General features: G+C 44.0%; 1 protein-coding gene across 3 annotated transcripts; it reads left to right on the forward strand.

The window, feature by feature from the left end:
• Positions 1-446: 446 nt before the first annotated feature.
• LAP3 (leucine aminopeptidase 3) lies at positions 447-24,181 on the forward strand. 3 transcript variants are annotated; one of them, XM_083630524.1, is made up of 13 exons: positions 447-781; positions 7,425-7,540; positions 7,714-7,768; positions 11,537-11,642; positions 13,080-13,239; positions 14,202-14,366; positions 15,201-15,359; positions 16,289-16,413; positions 18,607-18,695; positions 20,181-20,283; positions 21,289-21,368; positions 22,462-22,571; positions 23,641-24,181. In XM_083630524.1, exons 1-13 carry the CDS (start codon positions 668-670, stop codon positions 23,840-23,842), a joined length of 1,584 nt encoding a protein of 527 aa, XP_083486650.1. In that variant the 5' UTR covers positions 447-667; the 3' UTR covers positions 23,843-24,181. The 3 variants fall into 3 exon arrangements, with proteins under 3 accessions (XP_083486650.1, XP_083486651.1, XP_083486652.1); XM_083630525.1 differs by lacking the exon at positions 447-781 and adding an exon at positions 840-935; XM_083630526.1 differs by lacking the exon at positions 447-781 and adding an exon at positions 4,180-4,306.
• Positions 24,182-25,491: the final 1,310 nt, after the last annotated feature.

The following is a 25,491-nucleotide window of genomic DNA, read 5'->3' on the forward strand; positions in this document are numbered from 1 at the left end:
TGTGCAGCAGCGGCACAGCCGCAGCAGGAGGCCCCATTAGCTAAAGTGGTGCTTCAGGTTAAGATTTAAGAACAGTTTCAGGTTAAGAACAGACCTCCAGAACGAATTAAGTTCTTAAGCCGAGGTACCACTGTAAATGAATAATGAAATGAAAAGATGAATAAATGAGCAAATTAATTTGGATATGCAGAAGATATTAAAAATAAATTGAAGGAACCACAGAAAGAGGGGGAAGGAAGTCAGTGTCAAGATGATTGTAAAACTAGTGAAATGTATAAACCTGAAAAGGATTTTTTAAAAATTAAAAGGGGGGGTTGATGGGAGCTAGATCAACCAACGCGCCACGAATTGGACTGGCTACTAATTGGTGCTTGTTTTTTTATTTCCCCTCTTTACGCGGAGGAAAAGTTGCCTCTCTTTATTTTTATTATTATGAAATACTAAATCCGTATACCGCCCTCCAGCCGAAGATCTCCGGGCGGTTCACCGAAATACAGTACATAGCAATACAGAGACAAAGCGGCGCATCGGTGAAGCAGCCAGCGGCGCGCCCGGCCCCGGGGAGGCGCGCGCGGAGGAATGCGCAGCCCGCGGAGCCGCTCTCCTCGAGGCGGGCCTTCCTCCTCGCTGCGGCCCCGTGATCGCTGCTGGACGGCGGGGGGTGACCATGCTGCTGGCGCCGCTGCTGGCGAGCGGGCGGCTCCTCCTGGTCCGCGGCAAGGAGCTCCGCGTCCCGGTGGCCACCTTGTCCTCGGGCGCCCGGCGCGCCAGGAAACAGCAGGTAGCGAGCCTCGGGCGCCCCGGGGAGACGCGGGGGGAGCTGGTGGGTGCCGGGGAAGGAGGGGAAAGCGGGCATGCCGGGAGCAGTAAGGGAGGGACTAAGCGAAGGGCGGAGAAGCATGGCGGAGCAACGGCCGGCTGGCGACAGGAGAAAGGTGTTGGCGCGCAACGCGGGGGTAGCGTGCGTCTTTGCGCGCGTCTTTGCGCGCTTGGGGTGGGGAAGGTCGGCTGGGGCGCGCGGTTGGTGGCGCAGCAAATGCTGGGCTTGCCCCGGTGGGGCGCCTTTGGCCTGCCAGGCATGAGACGGAAGCGGCTTTATGGGCCAGAAACTGCGCTTCCGTGGAATCCTAGCATGGTCTAGTTGGAGGGTCATGTAGTCCAGCCCTTTGAGCTCCAAGAATTTTGCATTCCAGAAATAAACCCTGCCTCCTATTAGTTGAATTAAATAGCTGCTCCTTCTCAAAGAGATACTCTGCACATGCCCAAACACACTAGGGAGGAGGTCCCATGCAATGCCTGTCCTTGGCTTGTCTTTGCATCCTCACCAGGAACCGTGGTTTGTAAGAAACTGCAGTAGTCTGTTAAGCAAGGCAGCTTCAGAGTTCACAGGTTGCAACTGGTAGGTTTTGAAATGGACTAGAGCAGGGCTTGGGGAACCTGTCACTTGCCAGGTGTTGTTAGATTAAGGATACCAGATTTTTTTCAAAGAATCCGGGGAACTTTAAAAAAAAAATGGGGGAGGGGAGATATTTAAAAAAGAAGAAGTAATATCTTCTCTTTTGTAGTCTCCTCTGTCACGCTGCCTTCCTCTGGGCCAGCCTGCTCTCTTGGAGCGCTAGCCACCATGGAGTAGGTTTGGGTCAGGCCTGGGCTCGGCCACGTGTCCTTGCCCTCCCGGTGTTCCCCTACCTCTCCTCAGTGGTGGCGATGTGGCAAGGTTGGGGCTCCCCTCTTTTTTTCTCCTTCCTCTTTCTCTGTCTTCCTTCTCCTCCTCCCTGCATCGCCTCTGGGGTTTTTACTGGCCTTGGAGCACCACTGGGCAGTCAGCCAGGTGGCCGGGCGCTCTCTCTCCTGGCTCGATTTGGGTCGCGGGGGGGGGGTCAGCAGTTCCCCCCAGTTGATGTGCCAGGCGTTCCCAGTTGAGGTGCCTGGTAGCGCAGTTGGCTCTGGCTGGCTTCTGGAGCTGCTTGCTGCTGTGGCGCCCGCCATTTTGCCTTGCTGGAAGTCCCCCATATGATGTGTCTTGTGCCGTTGAACCAATCATGCAACATTCATTCCCTACTAATAAATATACAACACTTAAAATAAAAATCCGGGGACATTAAATGAAATCCGGGGACATTCCGGGGACGGATTTTTGTCCAGGGACAGATTTGTAAATCCTGGGACTGTCCCCGGGAAACAGGGACGATGTGTTAGACGGCACCTCCCATCCCATGAGGCACGGTGGAAGTCGTACTGCAGAATAATAATAATAATAATAATAATAATAATAATAATAATAATAAAAATAAAAATAAAAATTATTTATATCGCGCCCTCCCCAGCCGAAGCTGGGCTCAGGGCGGCTAACAACAATCAAAATAATCCAACATTCTAAAAACATTCATTATAAAATTAATTAAAATCAAATTAAAATCAAATTTATGGCAACCATTAAGCAAAATTCTGTGCAGATTGCCGGAGGAGGGGGTCAGGCTGCGCCCTGACCAAAGGCCTGGTGGAACAGCTCTGTCTTGCAGGCCATGCGGAAAGATGTCAGGTCCCGCAGGGCCCTAGTCTCTTGTGACAGAGCGTTCCACCAGATTGGAGCCGCGGCCGAGAAAGCCCTGGCTCTAGTTGAGGCCAGCCTAACCTCTCTGTGGCCTGGGATCTTCAGGATGTTTTTATTTGCAGACCGTAAATTTCTCTGTGGGACATACCAGGAGAGGCGGTCCCGTAGGTACGAGGGTCCTAGGCCGTATAGGGCTTTAAAGGTTAAAACCAGCACCTTAAACCTGATCCTGTACTCCACCGGGAGCCAGTGCAGCTGGTATAGTACCGGATGAATATGATCTCACAGCGAAGACCCCATAAGGAGTCTCGCCGCGGCATTCTGCACCCGCTGGAGTTTCTGGGTCAGTCTCAAGGGCAGCCCCACGTAGAGCGAGTTACAGTAATGCAGTCTGGAGGTGACCGTCGCGTGGATCACAGTGGCTATGTCAGGGCGAGAGAGATAAGGAGCCAACTGCTTAGCTTGGCGGAGATGAAAAAATGCCGCCTTTGTTATAGCTGTAATCTGCGCCTCCATAGAGAGGGAGGTATCGAAGATTACACCCAAACTCTTAACGGACGATGCTGGCACTAATTGCACCCCTGCAAGAGATTGATAACGGCCACAGACAGGTTCCCCACCCCTTGAGGTGCAGTTTATTTTGAAATTTAAATCATAATTCCAGGTTCACATATAAAGACAACTTGGGAATCGGGGCAAGTAACATTGAATCCCACACCTGACTGCGTGGGAGGAGGTTAGGGTGAACTGTGCAAGTCCGCTGTCTCCCATTTTGTTTCTGCAGGTAGTGCTAACCTTGGTTTTAGCATTTTGTGTGAATGTATCAACCCAAACAGAGGGTTGTATCCATTGCATATGTGGAACAATTTCTGTTAGCCCAGTGGAACTCCCATTTATGCCCTAAGTCCCTCTGAAACGAATGGGGAAATATGGCTCTCAATGGCTCCATGTCACAGTGGATATGTATTACTTCCATTGTGCCTCTGAATGGCAGTTACTGAGGATCATGCATGCTATTCTGCTCATTCCCACTTTGTGGGCTTCACATAGGCTGGTGTGATCCAGCTGGGCGCTTGTGTTTTTATGTTATAAAGGCCATTCAGTAGCTACGGAGGGGCTTTTGTGTCTTGGGTCTCTGTAACATGAGCAGTATCCTGTGGGTCTGCTGTGTCCTTGTCAGGAGCCAAAAACCTCTTGGAAATAATCCTGCTTGGTTTATTTGGGCCAGCCTAAATTGAGATGAGCAACAATATACAGTCATACCTTGGGTTGATGTAGCTTCGGGATAAGTATTTTCGGGTTGCACGCTACGGCAACCTGGAAGTAATGGAACGCGTTACTTCTGGGTTTCACCGCATGCGCAGACGGTCAAAATGACGTCACGCACATGCGCAGAAGCGGCCACATGTGCAGAAGCGGGTTGCGTTCACTTCTGGATGCGAATGGGGCTCCGGAACGGATCCTGTTTGCATCCAGAGGTACCACTGTATATCAGAAACACAACACAAGGCTTTCACCTGCCTGTTTTTGGAAAGGACCCAAATCTTCCCACCAACTTCCACCTCTTGGTCACGCCCAGCCTCAAAGAGCTGCGTTTATGGTTAATGAAGTGGGCAGGACCTGTTAGGAGACGTTGCAGAGGCGGGACTAAGGTTCCCTCTTCTGCTATAAAGGCTGCAGACTCTGCCGAGTGCGTAGCTTCAAATACAGCTGGCAACGGATCAACACGGCAGTGTCATGGGTGTAAATAAGGTGCGTGGTAAGGGGGGAATTGTGGAAAGTGTTCAGTTAGCTGGTTGATGGCATGTTTGCAGAGGGCTGGAGAGTGTGCAAACCATGTGCATTATGTCCGTGCTATGAATAGGAGTTTTCCACTCATAATAATAATAATAATTTATTATTTGTACCCCGCCCATCTGGCTGGGTTTCCCCAGGCACTCTGGCGGCTTCCAACGAAGATTAAAAATGTGCCTGCTTGTTTTAGATATTTTCCTGAAGAATTGCTCTTGTCAGAAAGCTGGCATTTTATGAGCCGGCTTAGGCAGAGGTGCACTTTGATGGGCAAGGCCATCTAAAATTGTGTTTTTAAAGGTACCCGAATAGGCAGCTCAGGTTGAAATTTATCTCTTATTAAAAAGTGCTTAGTTGGAACAGGGTCATGCCTTTTTATTTTTATTTAGCTTGAAAAACATTGACTCAGAGAGTCTGGAGAGGCAGGATACAGAAGGAAGTGAAGGATGTGGAATGAGTGCTGGGTGAACAGTGAAACAAGGATAAATTAAACATTTTGTTCTGCAAGTGCTTTCATTGTTTGTGGGCGCCTTGAGTTGGTCAAACTGGGTATTACATTTCACCTGTTGTTATAATTGTTCTCTATGTTTTACATACATTATAAAATGAAATAAAAAAAACGACAAAAAAAGAATATTGGATATTACAGGGCAGTCTCTCTTCCCTTTCCCAGTATAATGATTTTTTAATTTTATTTTTTAAGCAGAAGCAATCTGGGCAGGGGTCAAGTCTGAGCGAAGTTCGTCTCTGTAAAATTTTCAGTCCAAGGACGTGAAAAGCAGCTCAGGGAGTATGATTTTGGGGTTGTGCCTCTCCAAGCTGCTTGTCATATCTCCCCCATCCCGGACAGGGGAGAAAAGCAAGTTGAATTCAGATTTTGAGCTGAATATTGATTGAGAGGGAAAAGCTCCTCCAGCCACCTGTCCTCTCTTCAGGTCTGTATCCTGCCAAGGCCATTTTGATGTCAGGAAACAAAACCGAGAGGGAGGAAAGAATAATGAAAGGACCCCTTGGAACATCTAGTTTGGACTTAGGAATGCTGCCGAGGCAAGTTGAACAGCTGAAGAGAGAAACCGGGTCAGATCAGATGATCTTTTCCCCTGTGAAGGGGGCTGGGTGGGCAAGATAAGGTCTTCTTTCCCAATGCGTGTGCCTGTCCTGCCAGGATGTCTGTGTCTATTGTTCAGTGTACATCTTCCTGAACAGAGTGAAGAGAGTGGTACTTCAATTAGTTTGGATGTGTAGGTCAGTTCAGATGTGCAGATATACAGTGGTACCTCGGGTTACAGACGCTTCAGGTTACATACGCTTCAGGTTACAGACTCCGCTAACCCAGAAACATTACCTCAGGTTAAGAACTTTGCTTCAGAATGAGAACAGAAATCGTGCAGTGGTGGCACAGCAGCAGCAGGAGGCCCCATTAGCTAAAGTGGTGCTTCAGGTTAAGAACAGTTTCAGGTAAAGAACAGACCTCCGGAACGAATTAAGTACTTAACCTGAAGTACCACTGTATATACCTTACAATTTCCCATCATAAAGACCTCCATATTGCTTTACACGTTATATGCAGACTACTTGACTACTTGCAGATTAGCATGTTCTTTCCAGAATAAGTTTCACACAAAGGTAGTTTTTCAGTGGCTCATTCAGTGAAGTCGAGGTGTGTGCACAGACTGGTTTTCCGAAGCCCTTTAAGGCAAAGTGCACCATTTAAAAGTTGACAAGTGGCTTTTCCTTGCTCAATAAATAACCAAGCGGACTTTGGTATCATTCTTCTCATCATCTTCCTTGGTTTTCCCAACTGGTTCTTCCACTCATTATTTTTCCCCCTCCTATACTTATCCATGAATTGCTAACTAGTTTAAACTTGTGCAGTTGCAGGCTGCGATATAGATCGCCCATCCAGTATTTGCCATGACACAGAATATTGCTACATAAGGAACAGTCTTTAGACCCACAATGGGAACTTGCTATAGAAACTACAGTCTGCAGTCTCTGTTTTCTGATGAATCGGGGGCATGCAATAATAAATTAGTCAAATGGACCAATTAAAATCCGTCTCCCTGATGTTACAATATCCCATTTTACATTTCTGTTGAGTTTCGTTTTGCCTGCAGGTCTTGGGTTCAACAGGAGGCAGAATGTTTTATGTCCCAACTTGTGCAATGCTCTTCTTACCTGGTTTTCTCATGCTTGGCTCAGTCTCAGCGCCAGCCGCCTTAATTCAGCCACAGGGCTACGACTTTTTTTAATCACAGCCTTCTGCTATCTGTGCTCGAATCCAAATCACACCTCCAAAGGGACAACTTCAAAGAGTTTGCCAAGGAACAATCGGAAGTGTGATTGAAGCCTTTGCAGCTGTGTTACTCCCTGCCCCACACCTGGCTGTACATATGGCAGCCGGATGGAGCAGGTGGGCATTGTTAGGAGAAAACTGGCTCTTGGTTCTGCACGATGGAAGTTGTCCACCACGGTTTTGCAGTCTAGCCCAGCCTTTCTCAACCTTAGGTCTCTAGATGTCATTGTACTACAACTCCCATCATTCCTATCTACCATGGCCAATGGTCAGGGATGATGGGAGTTGTAGTTCAGGAACATCCAAGACCCAAAGGTTGAGAAAGACTGTTTTCTGAATTGCTTTGTTCTGTCTCTGGGATGAGGAGCTTGTGACTCTCCCCTAATCACTGACCATCACATAGCTGTCAACGTCCCCCTTTTTAAAGGGGAATTCCCTTATTCCGAATAGGATTCCTCGCAAGAAAAGGGAAAAGTTGACAGCTATGGACCATCGGTCAGGCTGGCTAGGTCCGGGGCTGTTGATGCAGCATTATAGTCCATAGGGAAGTTTTTAATGTTTGATATTTTATCGCTTTTTTTGTTCTGTTGGGAGCTCCCCTGAGTGGCTGGGGAAACCCAGCCAGATGGGCAGGGTATAAACAACAACAACAACAACAACAACAACAACAACAACAACAACAACAATTAAAAGCTCCTCCTTCACAACCCCGCAAACCCCTGGAGGTAATTTGCAGTTGCTTTGCATCTAAAAAGTAATCCTCTTTTTCTTTTCTTTTTAAAGGGCCTTGTCCTAGGAGTCTTTGTCGCCAAGACAGAAGAGGGACCCGTCCAGTTTACCGAAGCAGGAGACGCTTTTGACAGAGTCGTGTCTGGGAAGCTCAGAGAGTTGCTGGCAATGTAGGTACCAAAACAGGTTCTCTTCTGTTTATTTAGCAGTCATGAAATAGCATGAGACCATCCAGGGAAGCAAGCCTTGTACATAGCTGAGGAGCAGATACCTGCTTACAATGTGGGATAGCTCAGTCGGAAGACCATGAGACTCTTAATCTCATGTTTGTTTTGTGTTCTAGTTCAGGACCTCCACTGAAGAAAGGAAAAACCCGCATCTTTCATGGCTTGCATCAGGTACGGATTTACTGTTTTCTTAAGTATGTTAATTTAACTTATGCCTCCAAAGTTGTTTTTTTTTAAATAGCAAGTCATCAAATATTTCAAAGTATTTCATTGCATTCAATGAGACTTATGAGTATCGGATTGCAGTCTGAGGCTGCATTCAGACAGTACTTTATTCCAACTCCCCGACACTTTCCTATCTGAAAATTATATGATCTTTCGCGTGATGTAAAAGTCACTTTTGGAATTCTAGTGGAAGCTAATGGAAGTTTAGCACTAATTTCCATGTCAATTGCTTCCAGGAAAAAATACACTTGAAACCAAGTGAAGGGAAAACTCATATTAAGAAAGGGAAAATAAAAATCCTTTTTACTGATGAGTTTCCGTTTACCTTGGTTTTGCTGTGCTCTCTGTAAGTATGAAGGGAATGGCAGTGGCTTTGGTTAAACTGCCTGTCTGCTACATGAAGAATTTGCTATGTGCACTATTTCGCTAGTTATGTGAGGCAAAAAGGTGCAAAAGTAGACATGCTGACGGCTGCCTAATCAAAATGCACATGCGCTGGGAGTTGGAGTGATGTATGCAATGTGTCCTAAAATGTCATGTATCCTTAGAACACTGTGATTGGATGCTTTGAATTCTTCCTGTCTTTGAGATGACTATAACTGCAGTTCCTGTGTGGTGTGGTGTGTTATTTGCAGCAGAGACTCTCACCTTTTGTGATCACAAAATAAAGTCTTTCTTAACTTAACCCTCTCTCTCTTTGGTGACTGACTTTAACCCGGAGAATTGTGGGAGTTTCGTTCTATTATTTTCCTCTGGTTTTCATGGCTGATATATTCCATATCTTTCTAACTGACTTAATTGCTTCAAGTGTTGTTGAAACTTTCAGATATTTTGATCCTAATACTGCCCACCCAACCAAAGGCTATATTATATGTACGGTTGTCCAACTCGGGAGATTAAGAACATCAGCAGGTCTCCAGTGTTTGATACTTGTCAATAAATAAGCATGATGGTATCATTGCAGCTTTGCAATTCCAAATTCACCTTTCTTAATTTGTAATTGCATTTTTCTGCAATGATCTTCTCAGTACATTTGAAACCCAAAGACATTTCTTAAAGAGGGGGTTTCATGGCCCACACTTGCATGTCAAAATTTGGGGGGCAGTATTCAGGCACACGGTTCTTTCCTCCCATTCTCATGGTTGAACAGGGGAACAGAAGCACACCTGCCCAGGTATTATTATTATTATAAGTCCAGTCGCGAATGACTCTGGGGTTGCAGCGCTCATCTTGCTTTACTGGCCAAGGGAGCTGATGTTTTGTCCACAGACAGTTTTTCCAGGTCTGTGGCCAGCATGACTAAGCTGCTTCTAGCGAAACCAGAGCAGCACATGGAAATGCTGTTTACCTTCCCACTGGAGCGGTACCTATTTATCTACTTGCACTTTTTGGCGTGCTTTTGAACTGCTAGGTTGGCAGGAGCTGGGACCGAACAACGGGAGCTCACCCCGTTGTGGGGATTCGAACCGCCGACCTTCTGATCGGAAAGCCCTAGGCTTTGTGGTTTAGACCACAGCACCACCCGCCAATGTTTGATACTTGTCAATAAATAAGCATGATGGTATCATTCCAGATTTGGACTTCCAAATCCATCTTTCTTAATTTGTAAGTGGATTTTTCTGCAGTGATCTTCTCAGTACATTTGAAACCCAAAGACATTTCCTAAAGAGGGGGTTTCATGGCCTACAGTCGCATGTCAAAATTTGGGGGCAGTTTTCAGGCACGTATTTCTTTCCTCCCATTCTCATGGTTGTGGTGTAAAAGGAACATTAGAAATCGAGACGGAAGCACTAGCATTGTAACCAGGGAAACTGACACAATAATCCCCATGCTCAAATGCACCCAAAGGTCACCATACCATATTAACACTGAGAAAGTGAAATCTCCCCATTGCCATTCCAGCAGCTATTTGTTTTTGATTCTCTGGAACCAACGGGATGCAGCCAAACTAGATAGGATTGTGGCAGGTCTGTGTGCAGAGTGGGGTTTCCTATTGAATCCTTATAAGGTGGCACTGAACCTAGGATGGGAAAAGGAGAATTAAAATCTCACCTCCACCCCAAACCATTTCAGGTTCAAACGGAGGTGGGCAGTGGAAGAAAATAGCTCCTCCAGGCAGCCCATGCTGTGTTTTAAAATCTCCCCATCCCCACTTCATGGGGAATTAGCAGAACCGACTCCTGTTCATAGCTGCCTGCTCTCTGAGACTACCTCAAAAGTAAGGCTTCAGGAATAGTAAAGGGCTCTTGGGTGCATGTGGTGCTTCAGAGATAAGAGCAGTTGAACAGTTAATGCTGAATTGGCAAGATAGGGCAATTAACGCTGAGTGAGAAAACTGGAATACTGAGATAAAGAGGGTTTTTAAAAAATAAAGAGGAACTTGGCTTGAATGTCACTGAAACCAGCGTTTATCTCTTTATTCTGAGGTGTTCTACTGCAGCTAATCAGCATTTATGAGTAACTTTATTATGATGCAATCTCTTTTAGAGTGGACCTGAGGTGCTTAGAGCAGCATCGGGGAATCTGTGGCCCTCCAGAGGTTGTTGGATTCCAGCTCTTCTCAGCTACAGCTGGCATGAATAATAGTGAGGAATGATGGGAGTTGTAGTTCAGTAACCTCTAGGGGGTCACAGGGTTAGAAGTCCTGGACACAGTGAAAACTATGTCTTTGGTGTGAACATAGAGCACTGCATAAAAGCTTTGGAGCGAGCGTTTTCTTGGCAGGGAATGTGTAACAGACCCGCAGGATCTGCACCAAGTTCTCCTGAAGTCATTTTTAGGAATCCTGTGTTTGGTGCTAATCTTTTTTTAATGACCCTTTGTGGTACATTTCACCGTTGGGCTTACTGTCGTACTTCTTAAACATCAAATTGGGTGGATGTGTGTGTATATAAAAACAGTTTTTATCTCCTTCCCACTATTCCTCTTCGTCATTTTTGAAAGGGAAGAATCTTGCAAAGGGTTTCAGTTACTCACATCTGTGCTGAGAGTCGCTTCAAGAGCCCAGTGGCACAAGTTTAAGAAAATATCTAAAGAAAGGAAGTATGCATGGGTGATTGAAAAGTTTGGAAATCATGGCTGGTGCAAGATCATGTGATGTTTGTGTGTAGGAAAAAGTTTGGATGTGAAGAGTAGATTTGAGGTTGCTTGTGATCATGTGGCATGTTATACTTTTCAGTGTCCTGAATGTCTCTTGTTTCTTACCTCTTGTGATTTCCAGTTAAATGGCCGTGTCAGATTCTTATTTTATAAAATGTGTATCTCCTTTATTCAAGGTAGTTCGCCATTCAAACAACACCTAAATGATACAGATGAAAAGAAAACTCGAATCTTAAAAAGCAGTTTCTTAAATATGCTGAGTTACATTTTCTTAAAAATTAAAAAGGGAGGTGCTTTGTTGCGCTGCCTCAAAGTGACCACCTAAAAGCCAGGCCGGGGCTGATAGAAATTGAAGTCCAACATCTGGAACCCTACAGTTTCCTCCATCTCATCTCCAGGGACGGACTCTTAAGACGTTCAGATCCCTGTGGAGCCTTAAATATAAGCTTCCCATTAATTTCAGTTGAGCTTCTGCAAGGGAACATTAGTGTATTCTGGCACGCTAATAACAAAAAAGCAACACAAACATATTTCAAAGTATTCTTCATAATTACAGGGTGTCGTTGGTTTTCCTGAAATGATTAAATAAGTTTCTTTGCTGTTGGATTCCTGCAGGACTTTTCAAGCGTAGTTGTTGTGGGCCTGGGCAAGAAGGCAGTCGGAGTGAATGACCAAGAAAACTGGAATGAAGACAAAGAAAACATACGGGCAGCTGTTGCAGGTTAACTTTTTTCTTTTCTTTTCTTGTGAGTTGTTCTGTAATCTATTAAATGGGACGTGCTGCATTCTGAAGATACTTCCTGGTTTCAGAGCTAGTGCCTCTTAGAGCTAGTGACCCAGGCTGCACTCCTGTACCTACTTGTTGTTGTTTAGTCGTTTAGTCATGTCCGACTCTTCGTGACCCCATGGACCAGAGCACGCCAGGCAGTCCTGTCTTCCACTGACTCCCGCAGTTTGGTCAAACTCATGCTGGTAGCTTCAAGAACACTGTCCAACCATCTCGTCCTCTGTCGTCCCCTTCTCCTTGTGCCCTTCATCTTTCCCAACATCAGGGTCTTTTCCAGGGAGTCTTCTCTTCTCATGAGGTGGCCCAAGTATTGGAGCCTCAGCTTCAGGATCTGTCCTTCCAGTGAGCACTCAGGGCTGATTTCCTTAAGAATGGATAGGTTTGATCTTCTTGCAGTCCAGGGGACTCTCAAGAGTCTCCTCCAGCACCATAATTCAAAAGCATCCATTCTTCGGCAATCAGCCTTCTTTATGGTCCAGCTCTCACTTCCATACATCACTACTGGGAAAACCATAGCTTTAACTATATGGACCTTTGTTGGCAAGGTGATGTCTCTGCTTTTTACCTACTTACCCAAGGGTAAGTCCAAAAGATTTCAGTAGGAATTACTTCTGAGTAGATGTGGTTAGGCCTGCGCTGCGAATCAAACCGCTCTCAGGCATTGCGTGCAGATGTGGCTTTTTAAAAATGCCAAATAAGCACCCAAGGTACTAATAATGGCATAAGCTCAAAATAATGGCTGCAGACTTTGGCCTGTTGTAATTGCTCAGTCATCACTGTGCCACAGGCCAATTGTGGGTGAGGCACTCTCTCACTCTTGCTGAATTGCCTGCAGGTAGAAGTTGCTTGATAAATGTATCCGAAGTGCACTAATGGGCCATATATTAATAAACCAGCTTCTCCTTTGAGTTGCCTTAACTGGTGACATGAACTTTACCAAGTTGATTTGTAATACCGGATAGACGGAGCCTGATTAAATTTTAAAAATCTGCCCGTTCCCTTCCTTTCTCTTTTCCCCACCCCCCTCCAGTTCTTAATGTTGCAAACGTGTATATTATTTTTCAGGCTCAGAATAAAAAATGTAAGCAATAACAAGAGAAAGAGAGAAAGAAAGAAAGATCAGAATTTAACAAAAATAATTTATTATAGAATGCAAGGGGGAAAAGGTAGAAAGAAATATTCAGAAGTCGAATTGCTGTGGAGGGAAGTAGAGGGTGGGTGATGGGTTTTATAATTAAGTGTATAATTATGCAAATGTTGTAGTTTAGACATTATATTTTATGTGAGGGAATCATTGGGAATTTTGGTTATTATGTATATATGTTAAGTTTCAATAAAGATCTTTGGAAAAAAAATTAAATTATTTTTCAGCTGGATGCAGGCAGGTTCAGGACTTGGAGGTCCCTTGTGTGGAAGTCGACCCTTGTGGCGACGCTCAGGCTGCGGCGGAAGGAGCTGCCCTAGGACTCTATGAATACGATGAACTGAAGCAAAAAAAGAAGCCTGTGGTGGACGTTCAGCTCTACGGGAGGTGATTGGCTGAAAAATAACATTTGTATGGTGCTGAGATCAACGTGCCGGCTCCTCTTTCCCTTAAATAGGGCTCATCACATGCTGAAAGAATATGTAAAGGGGGCATGGGAGGGGAGAGACATGGATTAGCCCCATCTGCTGTTGGTGATGTCCACAACAGCCATGCCCCCTCCCCCAGTATGTGGGTTCTGTGTGTGTCGACAAAGGGGCAACCGTGCCCAGTCAGGCTGGCTTCTACGTAAAGGAGTTGTATGTGCATATATTGGCATACCTATGGGCCCTCATCACATGCCAGCTTAATGCAGGGGGCACTGTGGGTGTTGCTGGTTCACACATTCTTTCATTGCATGGAGGGTGTAATCTGAACTCCCTTTTTGAGTTCAAAAACAAAATGCACTCCTCGGGTCTTATTTGCAAAGACTTCCTTTTTATAGGAAGGTGAGGCATAGAGGGACGCGGGTGGCGCTGTGGGTTAAACCACAGAGCCTAGGACTTGCCGATCAGAAGGTCGGCGGTTTGAATCCCCACGATGGGGTGAGCTCACGTTGCTCGGTCCCTGCTCCTGCCAAGCTAGCAGTTTGAAAGCGCGTCAAAGTGCAAGTAGATAAATAGGTACCGCTCCAGCGGGAAGGTAAACGGTGTTTCTGTGCGCTGCTCTGGTTCGCCAGAAATGACTTAGTCATGCTCTGTGGACAAACGCTGGCTCCCTCGGCCTATAGAGCGAGATGAGTGCTGCAACCCCAGAGTTGTTCGCAACTGGATTTAACTGTCAGGGGTCCTTTACCTTTATCTTTTAAGGCCTAGATAAAGTAAGGTACTCTTTAATGAGATCTGTACGAGATGTGAGAATCAAGCCTTCCAAATGAAAATGAATTTGCCAGTAGAAAGAGAGTCACTGATTTATGGCATTTCAGTTCTGTGATGATATTTTATTGATTATCCTCCTGTATTCCTGTTTAGCGATGGAGCTGAGGCCTGGCGGAAAGGCCTTATCTATGCCAAGGGGCAGAACTTGGCCAGATCCCTTATGGAGGGTCCAGCCAACCACATCACACCTACCCGATTTGCTGAAATTATTGAAAAGAAACTTAAAAGTGTCAGTAGCGATGCAACTGTCCATGTAAGGTAAGTTCAGTTGAAATAATTCTCTCACAGTGGCATGAGTGAGAACTCTTGGATTTGTGCCTGCTTTCAGTTGCCTGCTGTGAGCTAGTGATGGGTCAGCGCTGCTTCACAGACCTCTCCTTGGGTTACCTTTGCTGGTAGCATTAGGGAATTGGCGTGTATTGGTCCTCCACTGGAAAAGGATAAATTTCCTCACTTCAGCTACAGTAGTCCAAAAAAGTTTGATGCAATGTGTCAAACCACTAGGACCTGATAGCTGTTGTCAAGTTATCATTTTAAGCTAAAAAAACCACAAATACTGCAGCAATTAAAATCCACCAACCTTCCAACTGCTGTGAAGTCTTATGTAAATACATCTTTCTCTGCTTTTTGCTGTCTGGAAAGTCCTGGCTTTCAATTCAGTTTTGGTGGTTCACCCAATCAGACCAGAATTTATGGGACTGTTTCTTACTAAATTGGCTCTGGCTGGTTTGCCAGAAACTTCAAAAGGCAACTGCCCATGTTACTTTTCCATCTATGTTTCTTCCCCTGCCTCTTGCTTGCTTGTACAGAGAAGCTGCTTTTTTTCATATACAGAACAGAACTGTATCGATCACCAGCTTCATTTAAAGAGAAGGCTGTTTTGGTTTAACTTTTGTGGTCAAAAACCGCAGGAAAATCACTTTTAAAATGCCTTATAAACAGAATAGAGCAAAAGGTTAAGCTAGGTCTTTTGCTTTGTAATTGCCCTATAATTTGGGGGGCAGGGGGGGATACTGCTTTGCAGATAGATTGAGACTCTGCAGTTAAGTTTCTGACCTTTTGCAAACTGGGGATGGTTTTCCATTGTTCCAGGGATAAGTCCTGGATAGAAAAACAAGAGATGGGATCCTTCTTGAGTGTTGCCAAAGGCTCTGATGAACCACCCGTCTTTTTGGAGCTCCACTATAAGGGAAGCTGTGATGCCAATGAACCTCCAGTGGTGTTTGTTGGGAAAGGAATTACTTTTGATAGGTAAGTATTGTGCATACCTTGGAAGCAAAATCTGAAAATCCAGTCAGGTGTTATCTTTAGTCAAGAAGGAAAAGAAGCAAACAGAGAACTGCCTTTTCTCCAAAGTACACATTTTTCACTTAGAGCTGTTGATTCATTTGCAGGGTTACTGGGTGATTAACCACCTTTAATGATTAATCAGTTAGGTGATTCAACATTACTTTGACCCAGTATTGGAAAAACTAATCATCCGATAGTTAGCATAGATGTTGGTTTTATTTATTATAATTATATCCCCATTCACACATGTTAATCGCTCAACCTGAAGCGGTGACTTGCATGTGTGAAAACAGATTTTTTTGTATCACCTGAAAATCAATTCTTTGTGTACTGCCCTGAGAACTTCTGGCTTTTGTTGTATAGTTGAACGCAGGCAGTTATCTAGTATGTGCTTCCAGATTTTTCCTGCCAAGTTTGTGGACTTCATAGCACAGTGGGTAGCAGTAATTTGTGCCCTCGCATTCGTGAAAGGCTCTTGGATCCAGCAGAGGCATCTGCCAATAGAAGGTGGGAGTTGGATTTTATTAATTCCTGTCCTCTTTGTGACCCCACCAATCTGTTCCAGAGTCTTGGGGGACCCTTGGAACAGGAGAGGTGGTACAAGCAGCCGCAGGAGAAGGGCAGATTTGTGAAAACAGCTTCCCACTCTCCTTCCATTCACAGATGCCTCTGCTGGATTTGTAAATGGAGGGACACAGCTGCACACAACGCAATTCCATGTTTTCCATGGGTGTGCCTTTTTTGAAAGGGGAAAATGGTTATTTTCTAACAAAGGTATATTTGGGCAAGATGTGGGAAGGGAGGTGTTGGTAGTTACAACCATTTGCGTTCAGAAACCGGAGCCTTCCGTTGATACCTGGTTGTGGTAATCTGTGACCGCTTCTCTCCAGTGGTGGCATTTCCATTAAGCCGTCTGCCAACATGGATGCCATGAGAGCCGATATGGGAGGAGCAGCCACCATCTGCTCTGCCATTGTGACAGCTGCGGAACTGAAGTTGCCCATTAATTTAATCGGTAAGTGGAATAGGAGGAGCGGGTGAAGGATGTGTAAAAGGAGCCAGGCACAGAAAGACCCGTGGGGATATTTGTGGGAATGTTTAGGGATGTGGGGGAGGATATATTGTCTAAGATATCCTATGCCAACTTGTCTTTACAAGTTGAACAAAATCAGCAGAGTTAACAGTCCCCCTTTTTTCAAACACATGCACAGAAGATAGCTTGCTCAGACTCGTTAAGAGTCTCTGTAAATATTTCCTGGTATTTTCCCCGTTTTATCCCTCCTAAAATAAAACGCTACGCCGTCTTCTGTAAAGTATAAAACATTTACTCACAAGTAATCATCTGTTCACACAAAGGTTCCCAAAAGGCAGACTTAAAAGGTTAGAACATACAGTGGCACCTCGGGTTACATACGCTTCAGGTTACATACGCTTCAGGTTACAGACTCCGCTAACCCAGAAATTGTACCTCGGGTTAAGAACTTTCCTTCAGGATGAGAACAGAAATTGTGCTCTGGCGGCACAGCAGCAGCAGGAGGCCCAAATAGCTAAAGTGGTGCTTCAGGTTAAGAACAGTTTCAGGTTAAGAACGGACCCCCAGAACGAATTAAGTACTTAACCCGAGGTACCACTGTAGTTTAAATGGGGTGACTATCTCCTTATGAGAGAAAGCCCCCCTTTTCTTCTCTTGGCCTGGAGCCAAGGGTGCATCTTAGTAGTGCTGTTGTTAAGATGGCATCGATAGAGACAAGAGAGACAAGATGGTTGCCAGCCTGTGGTTCTGGTTGTAGCAGCTTCTTGAGAGGCTGCGCGCATCTCAAGTTACACATAGGAAGTTTCATCTCAGTCCTGGAAAGGAGGAATTTCCGGCTGGAGGACTGAAATAACCTTCATGTCTACTCTAGCCATGTTGTGTTTGCACCTGATTCTTACATCCCACAGTATTTCAGTAACATGCTTTCCAGACATGCCTTATATTGAGACGTGTGGTAGCTCCACCTAGCCCAGATTTTCTGCTCTGACTGGCAGTGTGACTCTCCAAGATCTTGGACAGAGAAGACATTCCCTGATCTGCTGTCTGAAGAGCCTAGGGGTTGAGCGTAGGACCTCACGCACACAAAGCACGCATTGGCTGCCACAGCTATGGTCCTTCCCTGAACCCTCCTGCAGCCTTGGTTTGCCCCAGGGCTGCTTGCTTGTATTCCAACTTCTCTGCAGTTTGTTGGGGTGCTGAGAGTTGTTCAGTGACCCCTGTTCCCCGCGCAAAGGTAGAGTTTCTAGAGTGGTTTAATGTGGAACTCTTGGAACTGTAGATCTTTGATGGGAATAGGAGACCCCATGCAACTCTCAGCTCCCTTAACAAACTGTGTTTCCCAGGATTCTTTGGGGGAAGAAGCCATGATGGTTTAAAGTGTCTTAAGTGCGTGGTACAGGTTGGGCCTTGGTTTCCAATAACTTGGCACCAAAGGAAGAACACATCTTCTAAATAAAATGTCAGTACAGTCGAACTTCTATTTACCACTGTCTCTTCTGATGGTCGTTCCAAGTCACGACTGCGGCAAACCCGGAAGTAACCGGCGGGTTAGCTGTCATTCGCACATGCGCAGAAGCGGGCAATTGCCACCCGTGCCAGTGCACAACGGCACCTCTCCCAACGACCCGTTTCGACCTCCGGAACGTATTATGGTCGCAAATAGAGGTTCCACTGTAGTAGAAAAGGTTTGATCAAAGCTTTGAGGTAAACCTTCAAAACAGGATTAAAGGTAAAGGGACCCCTGACCATTAGGTCCAGTCGTGACTGACTCTGGGCTTGCGGCGCTCATCCCGCTTTATTGGCTGAGGGAGCCGGTGTACAGCTTCCGGGTCATGTGGCCAGCATGACTAAGCCGCTTCTGGTGAACCAGAGCAGCGCACGAAAACGGCGTTTACCTTCCCGCCGGAGCAGTACCTATTTATCTACTTGCACTTTGACGTGCTTTTGAACTGCTAGGTGGGCAGGAGCAAGGACTGAGGAACAGGAGCTCACCTCATTGCGGGGATTCGAACCACCGACCTTCTGATCGGCAAGTCCTAGGCTCTGTGGTTTAACCCACAGTGCCACCCGCGTCCCTTCAAAACAGGATTACTAAGCTTTTAATAACAAACAACAAATAATGTTGGAGTGTGATGTCAAATTGCAACAGCAGTTGACTTTTCCCCCCAATCTCAGGCTTGACACCCCTTTGTGAAAACATGCCCAGTGGGAAGGCAAACAAGCCTGGAGATGTCGTGAAGGCCATGAATGGGAAAACAATTCAGGTATGTTTTTAAGATGCTTGTGTAAGCAAAGGAAGTTTGAGCTGTGTTTTGACCGGTGGTATCACATTAAGCTGAGCGAGACAATTAGTTTTTAATGCTCTCTTGTGCATTAAAAATTCAGCCCTTCCTGCAGCTGGAACTAGAGCAACAAGGAATGGGCTGGTTTCAACCCTTTCTCTCTGATGAGTTGGATTTCGTTTTGAAATTAGCAGTGAGTTTTTAGCGCAAGGGGATGCTTTAACAGAAGCTGCACCCAATCGCATGCAGTCTAAATTGACTCTGTCCCCATTCGACCACCTCATTTTGCTTCCAAGGGCCCATGCTAGGAGTCCTTAGGCAAACTATTATTCCTCAGCCTCCCCTCCTCTCTCCATTCACGCTGTGAGTGGAAAACAATAATGGTGCTGGCCAACTTTATAGGGCTGCTGTCAGATTGCTAAGAGAGTATGTGTGAGGAGTCTTGAACGCTATAAAGGGCTATTGAAATGCTAAGCTATTGGCTGGTTAATTAATTTTTTATGGCATATATTACTTTTAATTAAATCGTCAAAACCAGAGGCCTTCTTATTGGGAATCACAGGATCGTATATTCCTCCGAAGGCGAAATATATTTTTCTATATGCTACCTTTGCCGCGAGGATTTTAATTGTGAGTAATTGGAAAAGTGATAAAACCCCTTCGAGGTCAGAATGGCTACAGAAACTGGTAGAGTAAGCAGAATTAGCCAAGTTAACTGAAAAAATGAAAGATAAGTCCAAACAAGTATTTATTACAAAATGGGAACCTCTTAAAAACAACTGTGGAAGTCTAAACTCAGTTGCTGCTTTTGAATAACCTCTGTTGTACTAAGTAAGAAATAAAGATACAGGAGAAATGATATTTTACTGTAAAATGAATAAAGGTAAAGGGAACCCTGACCATTAGGTCCAGAGTCGTGGCCGACTCTGGGGTTGCAGCGCTCATCTCGCTTTACTGGCCAAGGGAGCCGGCGTACAGCTTCCGGGTCATGTGGCTGCTTCTGGAGAACCAGAGCAGCGCACGGAAACACCGTTTACCTTTCCGCCGGAGCGGTACCTATTTATCTACTTGCACTTTGACGTGCTTTCGAACTGCTAGGTTGGCAGGAGCAGGGACCAAGCAACGGGAGCTCACTCCGTCACGGGGATTCGAACTGCCAACCTTCTGATCGGCAAGTCCTAGGCTCTGTGGTTTAACCCACAGCGCCACCCGCGTCCCTTCAAAATAAATAGATAGGTTTATGCAGAAAGTTAGTAGACTATAAATGAAGTATGGAGAAGACGGGAAGTCAATGAATTGCAAGAAGATTTATTGTCAATTATATAAATTTATCTTTTTTGGTTAATGGTGTGATTTGTAACAAATGACGTAAATACTCTTTTTTGTATTTTGTTGGTGTGTAAGAACAAATAAAGGAAAAAATAATAATCATTCTCTTATTTTGGGGGATGTTCCTCATCTTGAAAGGTTGACAACACAGATGCAGAAGGAAGGTTGGTTCTGGCAGATGCCCTTTGCTACGCACACAGTTTTAATCCACGAGCCATTGTAGATGCTGCTACATTAACAGGTACCTATTTTTATTTATTTCTTCGAAGTTTCTGGCTTCTGCATTCAACTCCAGATGCGGAATAGCATTGGGATGGTCCTCAGGCCATGCTAAACTAGTCTAGCGCTACATGTATGGTTTCAGCGAGCATGAAGTGTCCGTCGCCCGAGGCTCTTCTGGGGAGGATAAAACTTAAACACAGTGCAGAGTTTCCCCAAAACAGGCCAGAGGTAATTGTACTTCATCCAGCAGAGCTTTTACTGCTGCTGAAGGCAAATGAACATGATGGTCACAAATCCAGCACAAATCCAGGATTGGCACAGTCCATAAGAAATCCAGTTGCAGCACTTACAGTGAAACTTAACAATACTTATAAATAAGACTAAACCTTAGCACTACAGCACACCAGAACAAAGAGATAGAAAGAGAAAGCGAGTGAGTGAAACCCAGGCTCCTTCTGGCCTGATTATTATAGTCAGCATGACCTTGACAGAAAGATAACAGAACCAGTTTAAAGCAGCTGTACTCAGCTTCCCAGAAGAAATAACCCGAACAAAAAGCTTCTGCCTGTTTCTTTCACACTTTCTGTAACCCTCTTGAATTAAGTACAATGAGAAGCACAATGAAATGCAAACTGACAGTATCAGGCTCACGTTCTCCCCTCGTCTCCCATGCAGCCAAGAGAATTTATGCCAAGTTGACTTTCTTCAACAAATCTTGACTTAGCATTACTCGCAGACCAAGAGTCCTGGTTTAAAACAAAGGTTACTTAAACAAGCCAAGATTACAACCCATAATTCAGCGTGTTTGCAACTAAGCATTATTTGTTTTGAACTAGACTGTAGATAGGAATGCATTGCATCTTCAGGAACAAACCAAAGCTCTGCCACAATCCCGTGTATAAATATGTAAGATTATGCCTTCTGTAGGTCATAGAAATGTGTTTAGAAGCAGAGAGCAAAAGAGATTGTTGTCACTCCCTATGAAATGATGGGTTAATAACTTGATCTGTGTAATATTGTATAGGTGCCATGGATATCGCACTAGGATCTGCAGCGACTGGGGTTTTCACCAATTCACGCCAGCTGTGGAACTATCTGTATGAGGTATGTTTGCAGCACAGATAAACAGATGTGAAGATGGCTACTAACTTAAAGGGCTTTAAAGAAAGGACCAGTGTTAAAACTTGGGTCTGCAGCTGTTGTTGGACTACAACACCCATCATCTCTAGCTATCAGGACCAGCGGTCATGGATGATGGGGGTTGTGGTCCAACAGCAGCTGAAGGCCCAAGTTTGAGAAGAAACATTGTATTAGACCAATATTATTGGGAACCTGTCAAAATGGAACCTCCTGTTTGGAAGGTTATAAACCTCTTGCGAACTAGGTGTTGAGAGCAAGCTCCCAGCTTGTTTTAGCCATTCCCAGAGTGTTGTGCTAGATTAATCTTTTTTCCCCGTTACGTTTTACTAAGTTTCAACATTTTAAACATAAACAATCAAAACACAATTTTGTCTTTTCTGTTCTTTTTATTGACTTCCCACCCCGTTTTCCATGGAGTTTTGTTTGTTTCCTTCGGCTACACACTATCTTCTATCAACTAATTCATAACCACAATATTAGAATCTAATTACTTCTGTTGCTTATAGCTCAAACATGCTCACATCATACTATATTTCTTTAAATAGTCCAAAAAAAGGCACCCATTCTTCCACAAGGCACTCAGTATTAGATTCTCTTAATTTTGCTGTTAATTTTGCCAGTTCTGCATAGTCTATTATCTTACTTATCCATTCTTCTTTGGTTGGAACTTCTTCCTTCCATTTTGTGCTAGATTAATTTTTTACCTGATGCACAAGGCCATTCTAAAATGCTATGCAAGAACCTTTTAATTGTGAAACATAATTATATAGCACTGTAGTATTAATCACAGTTTTTAAGGATGTTTTGACACCATGCTCAGGTCTCTTTGATCCTGTCTCATTCATTGATGTTGGGGAGAAAATGGCAGTTAAAATCATTTTTAAATCTTGCTAAAAGTGTTTCTGTTTTTGCTGATGATTTTAATATTTCATTGTAAACTGCTTAGGTTTCATTAGAACCAAGTAAGTGGTTTATGAACTTAAAGTGAAACAATCGTATCTGTTGAAGTTTTTCATGCTACTGACTTCCTTTACTCACAATGCATTTGCATTTGTAGGCTAGCATCTTGACAGGAGACCGTGTCTGGAGGATGCCTCTCTTTGAACATTATACAAAACAGATGACGGACTGTCAGCTTGCAGACATCAACAACCTTGGAAAATATAGGTATGAAATATAGTCATCCAGTGTCGTTGCTGCTCCTACATTTAAACCACTCTTGCCAGTGCATACAATTTAGGAAGAAAAAGAGGAAGTGCATAAGGAGATTATTCTCTGGCTGACCTTCTATTCCACAGGTGAGGAACCTATGGTTCTTCGAATGTTGGACTCCCAAGTTCCAGCATCCCCAGCCAAACATGATCCATTGATTGGTGGGAGGGTTGTGATTGATGGGAGTTGTGCTCCAACAACATGTGAAGGGTCACCAGTTCCCCACGCTTGTTTTATTCCTGTTCAGACTAAGGGGAGAGTAATAACTCTCCGACTGGGTCATGGTTCATGTAGGAATGAATTGGTGAGCAGAGGCAATGCAGCTGACCCTTTGGAATTTGCTCAGTACAAGAAGAAATGTCACTACACACCAGACCAGAGTTAAGGAAGCTAACTGTGGTTTGATGTCTGAATTGAAAAAAGCTATACAGTCATATCTTGGTTGCCGAACGCCTTGGAACTCATACGTTTCGACTCCCGAACGATCAAAAACCAGAAGTGAGTGTTCCGGTTTTCGAACTATTTTTGGAAGCCGAACGTCCGACGAGGCTTCCGATTGGCTGCAGGAGCTTCCTGCAGCCAATCAGAAACCGCGCTTTGGTCTCCGAACATTTTGGAAGTTGAATGGACTTCCGGAACGGATTCCATTTGACTTCCAAGGTACAACTGTAACTGTCAATCAGCTAAGATTTATTTAAAAAAGATATTTGAGGTGGGTTTGTAAATCATGGCTTGTGGTAAGTATGGCCTGGCATCGTGATAAACCATAGTTACAGCTATTAACTCTGCTTCTGGAGGCTAGTGTACCATGAAGATGAGAGTGTACTTACAAATTTGAGTGCTGAGAGGAGAAAATGAAAGCAGGCAAACCAGTTTTTCTTTTGCACTTTTTGGAAGCACAAGTTATGATGATATGTCTGAATTGAGCCTCGTTGGTGCTGTACAGTTTGGTTTATAATTCTTTACTCCTATAAGTAAACAGATAAAAGTAATCCACTCATATTTTATGTTTCTTTCCCATTAGATCTGGTGGCGCATGTACAGCTGCTGCATTCCTGAAAGAATTTGTGACCGCCCCTCATTGGGCTCACCTAGATATTGCAGGTGTGATGGGAAATAAAGATGAGATTCCCTACCTCCGTAAGGGCATGGCAGGACGGCCCACAAGGACTCTAGTAGAGTTTGTTGCTCGCCTGAGTCAAGACAAGCAGGCATTCAGAAAATAGTTAGATGTGCAATTATAGAACCTCCCAGCCTTAAAATCAGTTTGAGTTAATTTCAAAACTGCTGAAGCAGTGTGTATTAATTAAACAGAAAGGAAAAGGAAAATATCCACAACATGGATTTTTCAGCGTATTTCTAAATGCAATGATGAACTGTAAATTTATTTTGTTAAAAAAAACCCTTACTGAGCAAGGATCTCTTATATTTCCCTTTTTTATGATGAACAGACATATGAATATTCTGTTTAGACATTTAATATAGAAGGAGAGATCACTTTGAACTATCATGTTTTGCAACTTGAATGGAAACTAAAATTGTCACAATAAATATCTATTTGAAAACGTCTTGTTGTTCATACATTGGGAAGTGGGGGTGGAGAGGAAAGACCTGTGTGAGAATTAGTATCTGCATCCCTCACTAATCAGAACCAATTCCAAAAGGCACTGCCTTTTCCAATAATAGGCCCAGGTAAAATTGGATTCCAGGATTCACAAGACATCTTTAATCGATTTCCTTAAGATACAGAGGGGAAACTGGTAGAAGACATGCTTTGTGTGCAGGCGGTTCCAGAATCAATCCATGGCACTTCGGCAAAAAAAACCTCTGTTAATTGAGCTAAAAAATGCCTCTCTACCCAAGACTCTAGAGAGTAGCTTGCTAGTCTGAACAAACAGTACTTGTCTAGAAGGGCCAAGGATCTGAGCTTGAATAAGGCACTTTAATACACTAGTTCAACACTGGCAGAGTGGGCACTTCTTTTTTCTCAACCAAAGATTCTTCTTTCCTCTGATCTCTAAATGGTTTGCATGTATCTACCTCATGAGTAAATCCTGGAATCTGTTGCCAGAAGCACCTGCTTTTAAGGTATTGCAGCAGTCCAAGATAAAATACACCTAGTAGCTACAACTTTTGCCATTGAGCTCACAGTCAAATACTTCCATATCCGCATCGTAACATGAATTGGCAGCCTGGCTCAGATCAGATATTATTTAATCTAAGGGCAAAGTGATGCACAATGTTGCATAAAGCCCCAAACTGCCAACTAGCTGCAGTTCTCTGAGAAAGTGATTTTGGAACTTTGATGGTGGCTTTCACCGAAAATAAACTAGCTGCAGGGATAGAGACGAAAGCAAACTCTGTACTGGAAACATACTCTTATCATTACTCCACGCTTTTAAGGAAGCGAACATATGCATGGAATTAAAAATGGACCCATTCAACACTGAAAAAAATATGGGATTTAAAATATGGATACTTGAAAGCTACTTGTATGCTTGCCTTAGGACGTTAAAATTATAATTATACTCTGCCATTTCCCCTCCAAGTGACTTATAGATAAAACAATAACATAGCTAAAACATGGGTAAAAACCACACCAATCGCAAAAAACAATATAAGCATGAATAGAAATAAATATACATAGATTTAATTCTATTAATGTTTAATTTTTTAAAATGATTAGCTAAACCATGGGTAAAAAACACACCAATCACAAAAAACAATATAAGTATAAATAAAAATATATAGATTTAATTCTATTAATGTTCAATTTTTTTAAAGTGATTAGCTAAACCATGGGTAAAAAACATACCAATCACAAAAAACAATATAAGTATAAATAAAAATATATAGATTTAATTCTATTAATGTT

Source organism: Podarcis filfolensis, assembly GCF_964270895.1.
Source record: "Podarcis filfolensis genome assembly, chromosome: 9".
Taxonomy (NCBI): domain Eukaryota; kingdom Metazoa; phylum Chordata; class Lepidosauria; order Squamata; family Lacertidae; genus Podarcis; species Podarcis filfolensis.